This window comes from Abramis brama (assembly GCF_963993115.1).
Source record: "Abramis brama genome assembly, chromosome: 2".
In the NCBI taxonomy this organism is placed as follows: domain Eukaryota; kingdom Metazoa; phylum Chordata; class Actinopteri; order Cypriniformes; family Leuciscidae; genus Abramis; species Abramis brama.
Genome location: NC_139964.1, coordinates 53,382,902 through 53,401,743, shown reverse-complemented (window position 1 = coordinate 53,401,743; position 18,842 = coordinate 53,382,902). Strand labels below are relative to the sequence as shown.

At 40.5% G+C, this 18,842-nt stretch overlaps 1 protein-coding gene across 7 annotated transcripts in view; it reads left to right on the top strand.

Moving 5' to 3' along the window:
* Positions 1 to 18,842, top strand: part of apbb2b (amyloid beta (A4) precursor protein-binding, family B, member 2b) — a 59,721-nt gene that overhangs the window by 35,415 nt on the left and 5,464 nt on the right. For 2 of the 7 annotated variants that reach the window (XM_084096726.1, XM_084096722.1), the window contains 10 exons: positions 98 to 183; positions 291 to 351; positions 8,858 to 9,004; positions 10,921 to 11,048; positions 15,810 to 15,924; positions 16,142 to 16,229; positions 16,531 to 16,614; positions 17,249 to 17,290; positions 17,870 to 17,985; positions 18,130 to 18,309. In XM_084096726.1, coding sequence (XP_083952852.1) covers positions 98 to 183; positions 291 to 351; positions 8,858 to 9,004; positions 10,921 to 11,048; positions 15,810 to 15,924; positions 16,142 to 16,229; positions 16,531 to 16,614; positions 17,249 to 17,290; positions 17,870 to 17,985; positions 18,130 to 18,309 — 1,047 coding nt within the window. The remainder of the gene's footprint in view (positions 1 to 97; positions 184 to 290; positions 352 to 8,857; positions 9,005 to 10,920; positions 11,049 to 15,809; positions 15,925 to 16,141; positions 16,230 to 16,530; positions 16,615 to 17,248; positions 17,291 to 17,869; positions 17,986 to 18,129; positions 18,310 to 18,842) is intronic. The other 5 variants (XM_084096728.1, XM_084096725.1, XM_084096727.1 and 2 more) reach the window with 3 other exon arrangements.

Genomic DNA, 18,842 nt, shown 5'->3' with positions numbered 1-18,842 from the left:
CTGTGCTCAAGGAACTGGCTCCATGCTGTATATTTGTATATTTTGCTGTATGGTTGTGTTCTCATGTTTAAGCATCTCTGCTTTATCTCTGCTTCAGGATCTACAGGCGGCCACAATAAACCCTGACCCCAGTCTGAAAGAGTTTGAAGGCGCAACTCTCCGCTATGCCTCCCTCAAGCTACGGTGTGTGAAAGAGAATAAATAAATACAAATGAATGAGGGAGAGGATAACATTACGGTAAAGTGAGATGTAAAAATGTCTCTTCTGACTGCGTGTCATCTGTGTTTAGAAACCCTGCTCCTGTGGAAGATGAAGATTCCAGCAGCATTAACAGTGACCCTGAAGCCAAGGTGAGAGCACACGAGTTTGTTCTGCACACACTGCAGCTATTCAAAGAAAACAACTGTACAGGGAACTTATTTTAGCCCTGAGGACAGGATCCAACTTAACACTCACCAAGCTCTGTAATAAATGTGTATAATATACTGTATAATGGAGCTGGTATTTCCAATTGTTTTAGGAACTGCAACATTATATGGTTTAAGTCAAATTGTAAGAATGATAGTCAAACTCTTGCTGTTGTAAGAGACAAACATAAATCAAATCAAAGACATACAAACATGTACTAAAGAAAACCTTTGTCGCTACTGTCATATCATATTACACCTTTTCCCTCAATGGAGATTTTATTAGTAGACACAAATGTGTAATGTTCCTTGCATTAATACATGAACATTTAGCATTGCAAGATGCAAGAGACAGATTTCAAGTATGATTCTGGCAGTGATATGACATATATACCAAGTTCTCTCATGAAACTCTAGATGGCTCAGGCTAATGGGTCCTTAGTTACATTGTTAACTACATGGCTCAAGCTGATTGGTTCATGTTGCATCTGCAGTCAATGAGCTTGTTGCTAAACATTTAAATAGTTGGTCAGTGTTTGCTGTAGCAGTTTCTCTGAAACCTTCCACCTTCCCCAGCTCCATCTGTATAGATCTGCTATGAGTAATTTCAGATATGCTATTTGTGGAGCAGCAGTATGTCTGTGTATGTATTGGCAGTAGCAAGTCTCAGTTCTTGCTCAGCGGCAGCGTAGCAGATCTATTCTGCCAAGACCAAATAGATTAATATTGTCATATCCATTACCATGCTAAACTCTTCTGAGACTTGTCTTGATAGAAATGCAAATAGAAAACAGCTAGTTAATATGAGCATAAAATGCATGGAAAGCATTGGAAAAATATACATTTCAAGCCCTGTTTAAGAGTACATAATGCATTGATGTTCTCTATTACTGTAACATTACTGTGTATTTACTGATAGTGAGATTGTTTGTCTAAATAAGCATGATAAATGTATGGTTTAACCATGTAGCAGGATTGGCACAAATTATTTAATAAACATTGTTTATTGCTGTTTTTTATATTAGTGGAAATTGGTGGTTCTGTCAGGAGATTTCAACTTCAAATGTAATTCTAGATATACAGTGCCATCTGGTGGCTGCTCAAAGACATGCACATGCGTCATGTTTGGGGACATGTGGTAGTAGGGTAAACAAGACAATGAAAAAACACATTTGTAATTTAGATTTTTACTATATATATATACATACACAAATAAGAGTGAGTTAAATCCTTAGTGGAGCCCTGCTGTTAATATAAAGCACTAAACAACATCACTTCTGTCAGAATACTATGCCATAAATACACATGCATTTGTGTAACAAAACACAAAATGTTAAACAAATCAATAAAAAATTACAAAATTGTAATGTACTACACTGATTAAAAAGAAAATGATACAAGATATGTCCACATTGCTTTTTTACTTTGCAATGAAAGTGGATGGTGGACATGACTGAAGGTACAAAATGGTCAAAAATAGTACAGTGATAAAGTCTATTTTTGACTTTTGGGGTAAACTATCGCTTTAACAAAAGTGTTCCACATTCCAGTCCAATCCTTCAGATTTCTTTTTTTTTTTGTGTGCAATTATTACCTTTGATCTCGTTGTTGTGCGCTTGCTCCGCGTGTATTGGATCGTTCAGTTACAGTATGCCTTGTGTCACATACACCACTATTTAAAAGTTTGGTGTTGGTAAGATTTTTAATGTTTCTGAAAGCATTCTTTTATGCTCATTAAGGCTGGCTTTATTTGATCAAAGATACAATAAAAACAGTGACATTTTAAAATATTATAAAAGTTTAAGATAACTGTTTTCTATTGTAATATATTTTAAAATGTAATTTATTCCTGTGATGGCAAAGCTGAATTTTCTGCATACTTTCTTAAGTCTTCAGTGTCACATGATCCTTCAGAAATCATTCTAATATGCTCATGTAGTAGTTACAGTTTATCATTTGGGCCTATTTTATTATCATTTTTATTATTATATTATATAATATTGCGTTTCTAGATGAGATTATTAAATGAGCCTATTATTAATCTCTCTCTCACACAAACACTTTCATAATGGAGGAGCCTCATCATCACAGATTGTTAGAAAAGAAGAGAGACTGAATGATGGATGAATTTGCTCTTGGAGTGTTGGGAATGAGATACAGATGAGTAAGGAGGAGGGGAACAAGTGGAAGATGAAAGAAAAGATCTTCCAGTAAAAAGCGTCTTGTTTGATCTCAGTGTGTGTGTGTGTGTGTGTGTGTGTGTGTGTTTGATCTCAGTGTGTGTGTGTGTGTGTGTGTGTGTGTGTTTGATCTCAGTGTGTGTGTGTGTGTTAATGATCGTATGTGTAGGAATGCTCTCTCTTTCTCACTTGTTTTAACAGCAGCTATTCTTAGAAGATGCCATGTGAAATTTTAGACTGAGGCGTTTCCTCAGTTTAGTCTCTATAGATATCTTCCACTATAGAGTAGGAGAATTTTGGATATTAATCATAATGTTATAGCATTAAACATATATATATATATATATATATATATATTTATATATATATAAAACATTATGCTTCATATCCAAAATTCTCCTGTGACAGGAAGGGCATCCTGGCACCACAGGAATAACGCTAAGATATATACAGACCCTTTCTAAAAAAATTTTATATCATGGAAAAGTTTATTTATTTCCATAATTCCATTCAAAACGTTAAACTTCCATAGATTATAGATTCAGGGCCCACACCTTAAACGATTTCAAGTATTTAGTTGTTTATTTGTACATAATTTGGGCTTCCAGCTCATAAAACCCACGAAAACAGGATTTCAAAAAATTTGAATATTACATGAAATCACACAGTAATTACACAGTGATACCATGGTCATTGAACCAGGTTTTGGTTCTTTTGGCAGTGTGGGCAGGTGCAAATCCTGCTGGAAAATGAAGGAAGCATGAAGTGATCTGAAAATGTCCTGGCAGACGGCTGCGTTGACTCTGGATTTAATAAAGCACAGTGGACCAAAGTCCTCTTTTCTGATGAGAGCAAATTTTGCATCTCATTTGGAAACCAAGGTCCCAGAGTCTGGAGGAAGAATGGAGAGGCACACAATCCAAGATGCTTGAAGTCCAGTGTGAAGTTTCCACAGTCTGTGTTGGTTTGGGGAGCCATGTCATCGGCTGGTGCTGGTCCACTGTGCTGTCCACTCAACGCAACCGTCTACCAGGACATTTTCAGAGCACTTCATGCTTCCTTCAGCAGACAAGCTTTATGGAGATGCTGACTTCATTTTCCAGCAGGATTTGCACCTGCCCACACTGCCAAAAGAACCAAAACCTGGTTCATTGACCATGGTATCACTGTGTAATTACTGTGTGATTTCATGTAATATTCAAATTTTTTGAAATCCTGTTTTCGTGGGTTTTATGAGCTGGAAGCCCAAATTATGTACAAATAAACAACTAAATACTTGAAATCGTTTAAGTTGTGGGCCCTGAATCTATAATCTATGGAAGTTTAACATTTTGAATGGAATTATGGAAATAAATAAACTTTTCCATGATATTCTAATTTTTTGGAAAGGGTCTGTATATACAGTATAATAGATAAACATGATACTATATAATGGTACTTGTTCCTGTGAAAACGCCTCGGTTACGACTGTAACCTCGGTTCCCTGAAGAGGGAACGAGCGTTGCGTCGAGATTTGACGCTATGGGAACGCTTTGCGTGATGATGTCTTGAAGCACATGTAAAATCAGTCCAATGGTGTGGCGGAACGTCAGAGGCGGGTGACGTCACGTACCAGGAAACTATAAAGCCTGCCTGAAAACAGAAAGCGAAAGCTTCGTAAAGTCTGAAGTAGTCGCTGTCAGGCACAAAGGAGATATGGCAAGGTGACGCAACGCTCGTTCCCTCTTCAGGGAACCGAGGTTGCAGTCGTAACCGAGGCGTTCCCTTTCAAGGGAACTCGCGTTGCGTCGAGATTTGACGTTATGGGAACGTCTATACCAACGCCACCATAGCTACAAGTGTCTGTCCTGTGTGAAATCATAAAGAGCAGCACTAGGATGACAGGACCTGAGACCCTGGTGTAGAGTCCAGGTCCAAGGAGTAAAACCTGACAAAGGTGTGCGGTGAGGACCAGCCTGCCGCATCACACACGTCCTGGAGAGAAACTCCTGAAATAAGGGCCTTGGAGGCCGCCATACTCCTTGTAGAGTGCGACCGGACAGCCATAGGAGAAGGCTGCCCGGCCGCTTCATAAGCAAGCGAAATAGCCTCACCCACCCACTTGCTCATTCTTTGCTTAGACACTGGAGATCCCTTGTTAGGGGACCCAGAGCATACAAACAGCTGATCACTTTTACGCCACAGGGCAGCTCTGTGGACATAAGCGTCTAACGCCCGAACTGGGCAAAGCAAATTATTCGTCTCCTGGTCCGCATTCTGAAAGGGAGGAGGACAGAAGGCCTGCAGAACAATAGGTCTAGCCACATTAGTGGGGACCTTGGGGATATAACCCGGCCTCGGATGCAGAAAAGCTTTAACCATACCCGGTGCAAACTCTAAGCATGACGGAGCAACCGACAATGCTTGAAGATCCCCTATCCTCTTGAGAGAAGAAATAGCTAGAAGGAACAGAGCTTTCAATGTCAAGAACTTCTCAGGAACCTCCTCAATAGGCTCAAAGGGGGCCAGGGAAAGGCCTTGCAGCGCAATGGACAAATCCCAAGGTGGCACCCTAGAGCGAACTGCAGGCCTCAGCCTCCAGGTGCCACGAAGGAAACGAGATACCAAGGGGTATTTCCCCACAGACATTCCACCCAAAGGAATGTGGTAAGCACCTATGGCCGCCACATAAACCTTTAAAGTGGACGGGGTCAGACCTGCAGTGAACCGGTCCTGCAGGAACTCCAGCACTATACCAATTGGGCAGTTAACTGGGTCCAACCGACGGTCACTACACCAAGAAGTGAATACTCTCCACTTCAGGGCATAAAGTTTCCTCGTGGAGGGAGCTCTGGACTGTAGAATGGTTTCAACAACCTCAGTTGAGAGACCTGACTCTATGAGCTGGGCCCCCTCAGAGGCCAAGCCCACAGGTTCCACAGTTCTGGTCGGGGGTGTAATATCGAGCCCTCCGCTTGGGACAGAAGGTCCCTCCTGACGGGTAGCTCCAGAGGAGGCCCGTCGAGGAGAGACACAAGATCGGGAAACCAAACTCTGCCCGGCCACAAGGCTACAAGGCTCTCCGCGGGGCTACAAGAATTAGGTGAATCCGGTCCCTGCGAACTCTCTCCAGAATTCCCGGGAGCAGAGCAACTGGGGGAGAAGCGTACAGACGTAGCCTCGGCCACGTCTGTACCATAGCATCCAGTCCCAGAGGAGCTGGATGCGTGAGGGAGAACCAAAGTGGACAGTGAGACGTCTCTCGAGACGCAAACAGATCCACTTGTGCTTGGCCAAACTCCCTCCATATCAGCTCCACCACCTCGGGGTGGAGCCTCCATTCCCCGGGCCTCAGCCCCTGTCTTGACAGAGTGTCTGCTCCTAAATTCTGGACCCCAGGAATGTAAGCTGCCCTGAGTGACAACAGCTTCCCCTGGGACCACAGGAGGATATGGCGTGCCAGATTGCATAATGGGCGTGAGCGCAAACCCCCTTGGTGATTTATATAGGCGACTACCGACGTGTTGTCCGTATGTACTAGCACATGGTGTCCCCTGAGATCTGTGATAAAGCTCCTCAGAGCCCGGAAAACAGCTAACATCTCTAGGCGATTGATATGCCAAGAACGATGATGGTCTTCCCACAGACCTTGAGATGAGCGACCCTCTAGAATCGCTCCCCAACCCGTGAGGGAAGCATCCGTCGTTAGCAGTTTGCGACGACAAGGAGCTCCCAACACTGGGCCTTGGGACAGGAACCAAGGTTTCTTCCACATAACCAAGGCACGTAGGCATCGCCGCATGACCTTGATTGTGCGAAATGGGTTGCCCCTTGGGGAAAACCCCCTGGTCCTGAGCCACCACTGCAGGGGCCTCATGTGCAGCAGTCCAAAAGGTATCACGTTGGAAGCTGCTGCCATGAGACCCAACAGTCTCTGGAATTGTTTGACAGTGAGTAGCTGGCCTAGCTTTACACTTTTCACAGCTGCAAGGATGGACTCTATACGTGGCGGTGACAGTATTTGATACCCTTTTTCTACGGTGTGCAGGACCCATCGAGAAACATTTGGCAGTAGCTTCCACGCTGTCAAAGATTCTACTAGAGGTACCAGTCTCTCGAGACTGGCTTCTGGATTTTGTTGTTGTTGAGTAATCAGTTCGTCGCCCTGTAACGGCGCATCGGCAGGGAACGACTGAACGGACTGCTCTAACACCCTCCTCAGAGGGGGTGGGCATCCCGAGGCCACTACGTTTTCGGGTGGTCCTTGAGATATGTGCTCGCCGGAGACCGCTGCGCCCTGAAGCACCGGAGGTGGCAGGGTTGGCAGAACGGTCCCCTGAGGGCACCGAAGAGAGACGGGCACCGTAAAAAGAGGTGTTGACCGCTCTACTTCGGGGGGGACTACCCTCATTTTCCTGAGCCCTTGAGCGTCAGGGTTTCTTCCCCGCAGCCTTCTTGGCAATAATAACGGTCCGCAGATCCGTTCTACCCCTCGAAGGCTGCTGGGTTTGAGAGCGCCCTCCGTGTCCCCGTGATTTTTGTGGGGGAGCACGGGAGGAAATGCTCTGTTTCTGAGTGGCACGGTGTGATGCATGTGAGCTCATTTTGGATGTGTGAGGCTGCTCCCGCTCAGCAGCCTCGTGATAAGAGCGGCGGGGGAGGAGTTTTTGAAGGGCAGCTGCCTGTTTAGAAGCTTCCTGAAACTTTTCTACAGCAGTGTTAACGGCATTGCCAAACAGACCCGAAGTAGAAATGGGCGCATCCAAAAGAAAATTCTTCTCCTTCTCCTTAATATTACATAGGTTGAGCCAAAGATGCCTCTCAGTGGCCACCAGGGCTGCCATAGAGCGGCCGATGGATTTAGCCGTCTCCTTGGTGGCCCTGAGAGACAAATCTGTGGCTCTACGTAACTCACACACAACCTCAGGACCAATACCCCCGCCCTCACCCAAATCACTCAATAATTCGGCTTGGTAAGCCTGCAGCAGGGACATAGTATGTAGACACGCTGCAGCTTGACCAGCAGCGGAGTATGCTTTGCCCACCAGAGAAGACGTAACTCTGACGGGCTTAGTAGGCAACATCGGAGCCTTTAGGGAAGATGCCGTTGCTGGAGAAAGATAGCTCGCGAGCGTCTACTCCACCTTCGGCATTTCCCCATAACCATGCTCTTTATATTTATATATAGAGGAATAGTTGGAAGTTTGTGTGGTGTAAACTCTATATGAGACTGGTTTATCCCACGATCTCGACACCTCGGTGTGGAGATCGGGGAAAAACGGAAGGCTCTGACGTTGAGGCTGTGACCTGGATGGCAGAAAACGTTCGTCAAGCTTGCTTTTCGAACGAACGTCCTGCTTATCTGATGGCCACTCAATATTAAGTCTTTCGACTGCTCTGGTCACAACCTCTAATAACTCCTCAAACGCATGAGAATGAGGTGGCGAATCCTCAGACTCAGCATCAACACTAACAACATCCAGTTCCTCAGAACTGGATAGTTGCAGCGTTGGTGCCTCAATCGGGGCGGAAGGAACCGCAACGCGTGCTTCCGAACCCCGAGAAGAGGCACTGGATCTATCAGGTGAAGGCTGAGATAAGGCTGAGCCCGTCTCAAACCCCGCTGATACATCCATTTGCGAACCCCAGGTCTGTGATCGGCGCCGTGCCTCGGCAGCGGCGGGACCAGAGCCCTGGGGAACGCGAGCCTGAGCGTCCTCGCTGAAGAACGCCAGGCGGGATCGGAGCGTACGCAAAGGCAGCGCATCACAATGCTCGCAGCCAGCACCCTCGAGTGCTGACTGGGCATGCTCCTCACCCAAACAAGCAACACATAAAACGTGAGTATCACCTCCCGTTAAATAACGCGGGCAGGGATGGACACACTGTTTAAATTGCTGCTTGCTCGCCATAGTGCTTGTGTACTTTATAAAGACAGACAACACCAAATAAGACTGACAAATTCACAAAGAGCGCTACTGAAGACACAGAAGCTTTCGCTTTCTGTTTTCAGGCAGGCTTTATAGTTTCCTGGTACGTGACGTCACCCGCCTCTGACGTTCCGCCACGCCATTGGACTGATTTTACATGTGCTTCAAGACATCATCACGCAAAGCGTTCCCATAGCGTCAAATCTCGACGCAACGCGAGTTCCCTTGTAAGGGAACTGTTGTTGTTATGTCTTAATTCGTATATTTGCTGTACTCTTCATTTGCATAAAGTGTGTTGTTGTAGCGCAGTAGTTGTGTTACAGTGTTTGTGCTTAATCAGTGGGTTTGTGTTTATTACAGTGTTTTGCTGTGCGCTCTCTCGGCTGGGTAGAGATGGCAGAAGAGGACTTAGCTCCAGGTAAAAGCAGTGTCGCTGTTAACAACTGCATCCGTCAACTGTCCTACTGCAAGAATGACATACGAGACACTGTGGGCATCTGGGGAGAGGTGAGACACACACACACACACTCTCTCTCTCACACACACACACACACAAATGCACAACTACCAAGACCATTGTCAACCAGATTTATAAGAACCCATGCTGGTTGACCAACCACACTTAAGATTTATATGGCTCTGTTGGCAGCTAGACCAGCACTAAACCATCTTTAGTGCCAATCTGTTTAGCAGGGCACACACATATTCATTACAAAATACACACAATGTTTCTAAGCGTGTCTTGGATCATCTTTAAAAAAGAGATGATAAAAAGAGAGGGACAAAATGAGACAATTCAAGAAAGAATAGAAGTAATGAAAAGAGGGAAAGCTGAAAATGTCATGCAGAAAAAAAGCATAGAAGAGAAAGAGAGTTTAATGTGTTGTGACAGGACACAAGAAGAGAGCCTCTGTTCTCCTTCTACCTTTTATTTTCTGGTCTGATCTTTTATTCATTACTTCCAACATACATACAAGCACTTGCATTTGCACTTGCAGAAATTGTGTGAATAAAGTGAAGCAAGAGAAACATTGGTTGATAAATATAATGATATTTTATTTAATACTGAAAAGCTTTGATTTGACAGATAAGCTGACAATTGTAAATAAGCTGCATTAAAAAAAGCTTGTTTTATTAGAGTATCAAGTTTTAATTTAGCAGCAACTCAACCAGTGCTATTTGTTTGAAATGACATGGATTATAATATACTTACATTTCATTCAATACAAAAAAGCAAAGTTCAAAAACTTCAGTCGAATTTACAAAATTTACTGTTTTACCCATTGTTTCCATGTGTTGTGCATTTAATACTTATTAGAATATTACGGTTTAAACTTAGCAACATGGCGCTACTGTGTGTTCTGTTTGAGTTGAGCTATTTGTCTAAAATTACATGGATTACAATATAATTACATTTCAATACCAAAAAGCATAGTTTAAAAAATTCAGAAAATTCAACTTTTCTACCCATTATTTGCATGTGCTATACGTTTTATGCTTATTATAGTATCATGTTTTTAGCTTAAAAAATGTGCTAACACCAAAGCCGAGCCTAGTGTATATTTTGTGAGTGCTACAGAAATCTCCCAAATTTCATTCAAATAAAAATAAATATGTCCCATAAATGCACGAAAGTCATATGGGTTTGGAACGATGAGGTTGAGTAAATGATGGCATTTTCATGTTTGGGTGAACTAACACTAACCAAATCGCCATTGTTTTATTCACGTCAGAAATACATTGTGTAGGTAACTAAATAGTTTACTTTTATTGTTATTTTTTATCCTTCTCCCAGTTCACCGGCCACTTACTTTCATTTTTTTCGGGAGATGTGAATGAATTTATGTGTTGTAAATCCGACAACTCTGATTCTCTGCGCTGAAGAGCAAACTATTACATGGCGGCACTGATCACCCGTTATTATATAACATAATCATTATAAAAGTGTTTAAAAGACAAAATACAAACACTAACACATATTTGAGAATCGGAATATCAGCCATATTTCACAATAAGAAGACAGTTGTTCAAGCTAAAAGCAAGAGGTTTATTTTCTCATAGCTGAATGGACACAGTGTAATTTTGAATATTGAAGACAATAGACAAAATTAAGACTCTTGATGTATCCAAAACCAAGAAGGTTTATATCTTAAAGCTTAAGGGAGCAAGTACAAAAGTGTAGACAATTTTTGGTATGCAGTTGAACAAATATATATTTTTAAATGTCTCACTTAATTCTATTCAATAATACTGTTGTGCAATTCAGAGATCCTGAGATCCTGACTTTGCTTGGGGCCCCCAAAATGCCCGCCGCCCCTACTTAGAAGGCAGCTGCCTATGTAGGCATTAGACAGCAAGAAAGCTCACTAGGTTTTGAAACTAAACTCTCATCTTGTTCTCTGGCGTTGTGCGTGTGTTTCCAGGGGAAGGATATGTACCTCATTCTGGAGAATAACATGCTGAATCTGGTTGATCCGATGGATCGTTGCGTTCTACACTCTCAGCCAATCGCAAGCATCCGCGTGTGGGGCGTCGGCCGCGATAATGGAAGGTAAACGCTGGTTGTCATGGCAATGGGTATTTTTATGGGTTAGTTAAGGAGAACATGTTAAATGATTAAGGGTTTATGAAATGTTTAATAAATGACAGAGATAAACTGAACCAAACTGAATGTTTAATAAATCTGTATTTATGAGAATATGGGAGGTGTTTCTATAAATCTCTTAGTTCATAAATATCAGAGTTTTTGAAACTGCACAGATGGGGCAAAAATGGATTTTATATCAGTTTATACATTGCAGCTGCCACAGACATCATCAGGGTCTTATTTACGAGGAGCTAATTTTCTACTTTGCTGCACTTGTTCTGCTGACTGGTCACCTACCAACACTAATAATGTTTAATCTCTGTGACCCACTGAATGTTTGCTCAATCTTTTCGAGTAAGTACTTTCTCTGCCTAGTTAAATCAGATAAAGGCCATTTCAAATACTGAAATGACCTACAAAAGCTAATGCAGGTGAAGTAAATGTACATTTCACCATTGCAATACTTTATTGCTGGAAAAAGGAAATACTATGTATAAATAATAATTAAAATAATTATATAAGTGTTTTTCAGCCATTTGATTATACTTGATATATCACAATATTTTCAATCAGCCAGTGTTGCCAAGTATTTTCTAAATATTTACTACAAAAACTTAAAGAAAAAATGCAAAAACTTTAAGTAAAAATAATCAATACGTTTTCCTCAATTTTTCCATTAAATAATCACTAAGAATGAATAATGATATTTAATCACTTTCCTGTATATGAACCGATATAACAATACATAGTAATATAGTCATAATTTATTTTTAAACATATATATTAACTAGATATTTTTTGCTAAGACATTTTAATATACAAAAATGTAAAAAAAAACAAATGATGACAAGACAAAGATTGGAAACTGACAGTTTGTCTCATTCACAGAATATGTAAGGAATAATTGACGACGGACCGCTGAATTATTAGAAAAATAATGCACATGCGTCGTGGCCGTTACACCTCTGGTGTCACTATGCATTATTTTTCTAATAATTCAACATCCCGGAGTCAATTATTCCGCTTATACTACGGTTACCACACCTCAAATCATTGTTCAGATGATGTATTTCAAGACGTTTGTCAAGTTTTTGTCCTTAAAACGCTCTTGTGTGTAGGACTATTTGCTTACGCATCTAATCCCAAGCCTCCGTTGCTAATTCCAAAACGTCATTTTAGAGTTAGTAACGGAGACTTCAGCCACTGACTAATCCAGTTATAGAGAGAGAGACAGAGATTAAGCGTGTGTGAATTTGACCTCAGTCTGTGCGTCTCTACCAATGTCTACTAATAGCGAAACTACGTTTATCTGCACCTTGTGAGAAACATCTTTTAGATTTTAAGTTGCTAAACTATTTTACTGATAAAATCATCAGAGCAGTGACAACACGCGACAATACTATATGTGTGCGTTTGAGTGGGAGAGCGAGAGAGCACAAGAAAGATATGTGATTTCCATAATAACTAATAAATGCATAAATAATAAAACAATTTTGTGACAGAAAACTTGGAAATAATTTGTTGTTTTTATCCTATTGTTTACTATATTTATTTGCTCAGTCAGTGTCTTTGTGGGTTTTGGTTCTTTTGTAGTCTGTAAGGACCTTTGAAATAACTGAAATCATTTGCCGAAGTGATTTGGAAGTGTAATGCGGTCAAGACCTGCCTGGAACTACTTTAGCCGTGCGTTTCCCTGAAAATAATTGCACACCTTAGAACGTTCTCAACCAATCAGAATCAAGCATTCAACAGCCCTGTAGTATAATGCTTAATTTTATGTCACTAGCAAAATTTTAACAAATATATTGTGACTAATTTAATATAACCTGCCAGTTCTAGTGGGTGATGCATGTGCTGTGAATTCTTCACATTTAATTTTAATTAGTGATTTATATCTGCAAACGTCAGCATCTCTGCACCTGTGACTTTCCTCATGCGCTCATTACTTATTACACTCTGTAAGAGATTCACTTAATGTGTCTGTGTTAATGTATTCTGATATCGAGATACTCCTCCAGTCCCTTCACGCTAAAGGTCATTATAATGATTCTGGATTGAAGAAGTCACCCAAGTGAAAGGAGGACAGAAATAAAAGATTGATGATTGAGAGACTAATGAAAGTTTAATCCAGTGTTATAGGGGCTGCCCGTATGTGTAGCTGTGAGTGTTTGTGACTTCCAAATTTGACATCCAAATGTTGCATATGAATCTCTTACACACTCTGAAGAGCTGCACTTTTCCTGCTTTAGTCCCAGAAGAGCTGATTGATGTGTGTGTGTGTGTGTGTGTGTGTGTGTGTGTGTGTGTGTGTGTGTGTGTGTGTGTGTGAATGATGCAGGGGTGGAATGCAGCATACTTCATCAGGGATGCTGAATCACACTTTTGCCTCACTGTTTGTAAGCAGTACCACACTCTGACCAGCAGATGGCATACTTCATATGTTCACTTAACAGGAACCATGCTTTAGGCTGGGCTTTTTCAGACTTGTTGTGTAGTCTGCATGTGTAAGTATGTGCTTGTGTGTGATCATTGTGTCCTCCTATGCTAATACTCCACTAAGCCCATCAGTAAGATTTTCCTCCCAAGACCCTGGAGGAGGTTACCGTAGCGACAAGCGAAGCAGGAGGGGGAGGGTAGAAGGAACGCTGGGATTGGATGGAAGGAGAGAGAGCGAAAATGAGAAGGGGGTAAAAAAAAAAAGAGAGAGATCCAGCATAGAGAGGTGAGCTGCATGTTTTTAACAGAGCAGGGGATGAGACGAGGAGGTGAAAATCTGTAGAAGAGGGTACGGCAATGCTATAGCAGGAAAAACACATTACTTGAAAAGACGTGAGTATTTTTCTCTCTTTCTATCACTTAATTTGATAACTTGAGACAACAATACCCAAGAATAAATGTAATGCATTTTTTTCTACAGCATGACATTTGTTGTTGAGTTGTTTTCAGTGGAAGTATGTGTTGGAGTGAGAAAGGAGGAATAGTAGAGCAGTTAGAAGGTGGAGTGAGTGGAATTGCTCCAGATGGTGTGGATGAGTAGGTGGAGATTTCAGTAGAGAATTATGGACGTACTCTACGTGTTGTTGTCATTTACTGTGGTGAGGATAGCATTGTGGAGTACTGTGTGTGCCGTTATTAAATTAGGTCACGGCGAGATGTTCACATTTGAAAGAGACTGCAACTTCCTTGTGTGTTCCCTCAGATCAGGCCTTCCCTCTGATGCCATCCCACACATCCACGCAAACTAGAACACATGCCTTTTTTCAAATTCCTCAGGGGAACCTCAGGGTTCTGTTCTCGGTCCATTTGCTTTGTTCCCTGTACCTCCTTGTAGATTCTCCTTGACCCTCCAGCACATTTTTCTGTCAAATCCTGCTGAGGTGCTGTAACATAGCCCAGTTTGAACAGGTTTACCAGCCTGGGGTTCATTCTGGACATTACTGAGTGCATTGAGTTCATCTGGTTTTATTCTCTCTCTGTCTTTTAAATCTCTAATTACCACACTGTTACATATTCATGTCTTCTTCTGGACGCACACGGAGAGCCTCATGTTTTGAGGTGTCACATACATCTTGATAAATGTCTCAATTCTCTTGTCACACCTGCTGCTCTCATTTCCTCTCTCTTCTCTTTTCTCTTTCTTTCATACATGCATACATACATAGAAATATGCTAGTCTTATTATGGAGGTTTGGAAAATGCAAAACTGCTAGAAAATGTATTTTTTCTTGAAATGACAATATATTCTGTCCACAGCAGGTTCTAGCAGTTTTAGATGCAATTCCTGTCCTAGGATTTTTTTTATGGTCTATTTGTTATGAATGCATTGAAATACCTGAACACACTGGAACTTATTCATGAAACAAAAGCAGTGTTTCTGTGTAAATCCTTCATAATATATATTTTGTTGCATTGAATTGAATGTGACAGTTTTGTTTTGTGAATGATTTATGCAGAAATTAGTTTTACTCATGTTTCATTAATGGGCATCATTGTGTGTATTTTCTCATCATGTTTATTGTTTTAATCTTTTACTCTACTGCTTTCCGGGACTCAGAGAGAGGTAAATTGATTTACTTTTGATTTGTTATTTGTATTCTTCCCATTGCCCGGCTGTAGTCTGTTGCTGGTCATTTTGTTCATAATGGTTTATTTTTAGCTGAAATGTTAAAGAATAATACCGTGTATGATACAGCTGGAGGTGTAAGTATAGAGATACTCATTCATCTTACACATCCACGTGCACCTGGCTCCATATAGTATATGAGGTGTGTGTTTTTTTCCCCACGGTTATATTTTACACCATTTTTTTTTAAGTAACTGTTTTTAAATTGATTGTCTAAATCTAAAGGGCACATCATCCATCACAATCTTTGAGGGCAGTTCTTAGCATATGCACATGTGGAAACACACACATGATAACACACACATATACACACAAACTCACTTTCACAACTCTTTATGTTTATAACCAAGTGTCTGTTCAATTGCATCATTTATTGATTCATTTAATATGGTTGTTGATTTAAAATGACTCTATTTACTTCCTTAATGCACATTCCTAGTCTTAATGTGTACTTTATTTCTTTGTAATTATTTTGTAAAAATTTAGTAAATCAGTTTGGTAACACAACAGATTATGTGATTTAAATGGGTTGTGAAATGTGACCTTAAACAGCTGTTTACATATAAGTTTAATCGTGTTTCATTTTAATTGTGTGCAAACAGGGATTTTGCATATGTAGCGCGAGATAAGGACACCAGGATATTAAAATGTCATGTGTTCCGTTGTGACACCCCTGCCAAAGCCATCGCCACCAGTCTGCACGAAATCTGCTCCAGGGTGAGAACTACACACTATACAAACAACATCCAACACAATTGTCCTCAATGGCCCATTCAAAACAGTTTAACACCAAAATTGCAGAGAAAACCACTGACAGTCTCAAGGATGTGCGAAAGGATAGAACGCGGCTGAGAAGGAAGAAACAGGGTTCACATTCTGTTTAGGCTGCTGATTTAGGGCAGCGAGTCTAATGAGTTCGATCCCTGTGTAATAGATCATGGCAGAGCGCAAAAATGCCAAAGCTATGGCTGGAGGATCCCTACAGGACAGAACACATGCTGGGCTCGACGTCCCACTACAAGGTAACACAACGTGCTTATACACTACTGGTCAAAAGATTTATTTAATGTTTTTGAAAGAAGTCTCATTTACAAAAAAATACAGTAAAAACAGTAAGATTATGAAATGTTATTACATTTTTTAAAATAACTGATTTCTATTTGAATACATTTTAAAATGTAACCAGAATTAATGAGCTTAAGAACATGTTCAAAAACATAAAAAAATTGGATTATTCCAAACTTTTGAAGGGTAGTGAATGTGTATATCTTCCCTGTTAAATAATAGGTGTGTGTTAATGTGTAATTTGTGTGTTACCCTTAGCAGAGTTCCCCACACCAAAGACTGAACTGGTGCAGAAATTCCAGGTGTTATACGTTGGCATGATGCCGGTTGCCAGACCTATAGGTGAGCAATCACTCTCACTCATAGTCTTGCACTCATAGTTTTCATGTTCTCTCTCTTTTTTTCACATACACTTATATAATGTGAAATATATGTCTGGATAAATTCCTGCAGCTCAAACAGTAGAGCATGGCGCTAGCAATACCGTCATGGGTTTGATTTCCAGGGAATGCATGAACTGATAATATTTATACTTTCAATGCAGGTGAGTCGCTTTGGATGCATAAATATGTAAATGAATTGGTCATAAAATGTGACCTAATCCTTAACAAAAGATAAACACAGTCTGCTTAAACTGACAAACAATCATTATTTTTCATGTGTTTATTGTAAACACCGTGTAAATATTTAAAGTGCAGTGTGGAAAAAGTATGTAAATCCTTATTTAATGGGTAGTTGATATTTTTTCTGAATTTCCATGCACGTCTGTCAGACATTTGGCACTTTTCTTACTTGCAAAACTTTTTCAGTTCATTTTTGAGCTGTCTGGTGTGCATCACATTCTTAAGGTTGCGCTTTTATAACCCTTTTCAGCTTTATGCAAATCAACAATTCTTCATCTTAGGTGTTCTGAGATCTCATTTGTTTGACGGTGATTGCCTTGTAAATAGCAAACTTTGTGAGTGTTGTTTTATAGATCAGGCTGGCTCTGACCTCCGTTCTCGTCTTAAGACACCAGGTTAGATGACTCCTGACTCCAGTTAGCTTTTGAAGAAATCATTTTCACCCTACTTAGGGCCAGATTTACTAACATCTTGCGCCAGCGCAAACCCTCTTTTGACTTTAAAAAACTACTGTCAGGATTTACTAAAGACATGCAGTGAAAAATTAGCACTGAGAAGGCGTGGACAGGGTGATTTTTTCAGCTGACCTTATTGCATATGTATTTGTCGGTTTCCCTAGTTTCCCTTTCAGACACAAAATGTATGGGAGGAGAGTATTTGAATGAATCACGCAAGGTGATTTACTAAGGATAGCGCCACTCAATTTACTCGTATTCGCGCTATTATTTACCGACCAAAAAAAACATGTCTTAAACCAGATGCTACTTTGTAATTTGCCTTGTTTAGTAAATCTGGCCCTGAGTGCGTTTAATAAAGACATGAGAACGCATCATTGTTTGTTATTTAAGTAGACTGCATTTGTTTATTGTTGCGACTGTTGTAAATTATGGCTAAATTATTCAGATAAAGCCCCTCATACTTTTTTTCCTGGAACTGTACATGCTATTACAAGGTCAGATGTCCCTGTTTTCTAGGCATGGACATTCTCAACGGTGCAATAGACAGTTTGATAACATCGTCAATCCGAGACGACTGGATCCCAGTGATGTTGAATGTAGCCGATGCAACAGTCACAGTCATCAAAGAGAAGGCAATTATAGATCTTTTCACCTGTTAAACCCAATAACATCATTGCCAAAATATGTGTTTTGCTAAAGTACAACTAATTCAGATGTGCTCATCATCTTTGAAATGTTGGTTTGTGTATGATTCTTGGTGTCATAACTTATATTAGGAGGAAGAGGAGGTCCTAGTGGAGTGTCGTGTGCGTTTCCTGTCCTTCATGGGAGTAGGAAAAGATGTGCATTCATTCGCGTTCGTCATGGACTCTGGGAACCAGCACTTTGAGTGTCATGTTTTTTGGTGTGATCCCAATGCTGGCAGTGTGTCAGAGGCTGTTCAGGCAGCTTGCATGGTGAGTTATGACACCGGAACAACGGTTCTACACCTCGTCAAATGCGTTACAAACTTACTGCAGCAGTCTTATTCTATAGGCACTATAGCGAAGCTTTATAACTAAACACAATCGTTGTCAAGACCAGAGCTGGACAATATAATGTAGCTACATTACATACTACATACAGCTTATTGAATACAAACTGTATTTTGATACACTTTAATCTTTTAATTTTATTTTTAATTTAAAAGAATGATGTCTCATGCTCACCTAGGCTGCATTTATTTATTGAAAAATATAGTAAAACTGTAATATTATTGTGAAATATTTTTGCAATTTAAAAGAGCCCTTTAAAAAGAAAAGAAAATTATGTTAATATATTTTAAAATGGAATTTTATTCTTATTTTTTGAGGAATTGAACATTCAAAAGCTTGTATTTGAATATATTTAAAATTTGAAACCTTTGTAACATTATAAATATCAAAAGATTTACTGTGACTTTTGAACAAATTAATTTGTCTTTGCTGAATAAAAGCATTCATTTTCATTT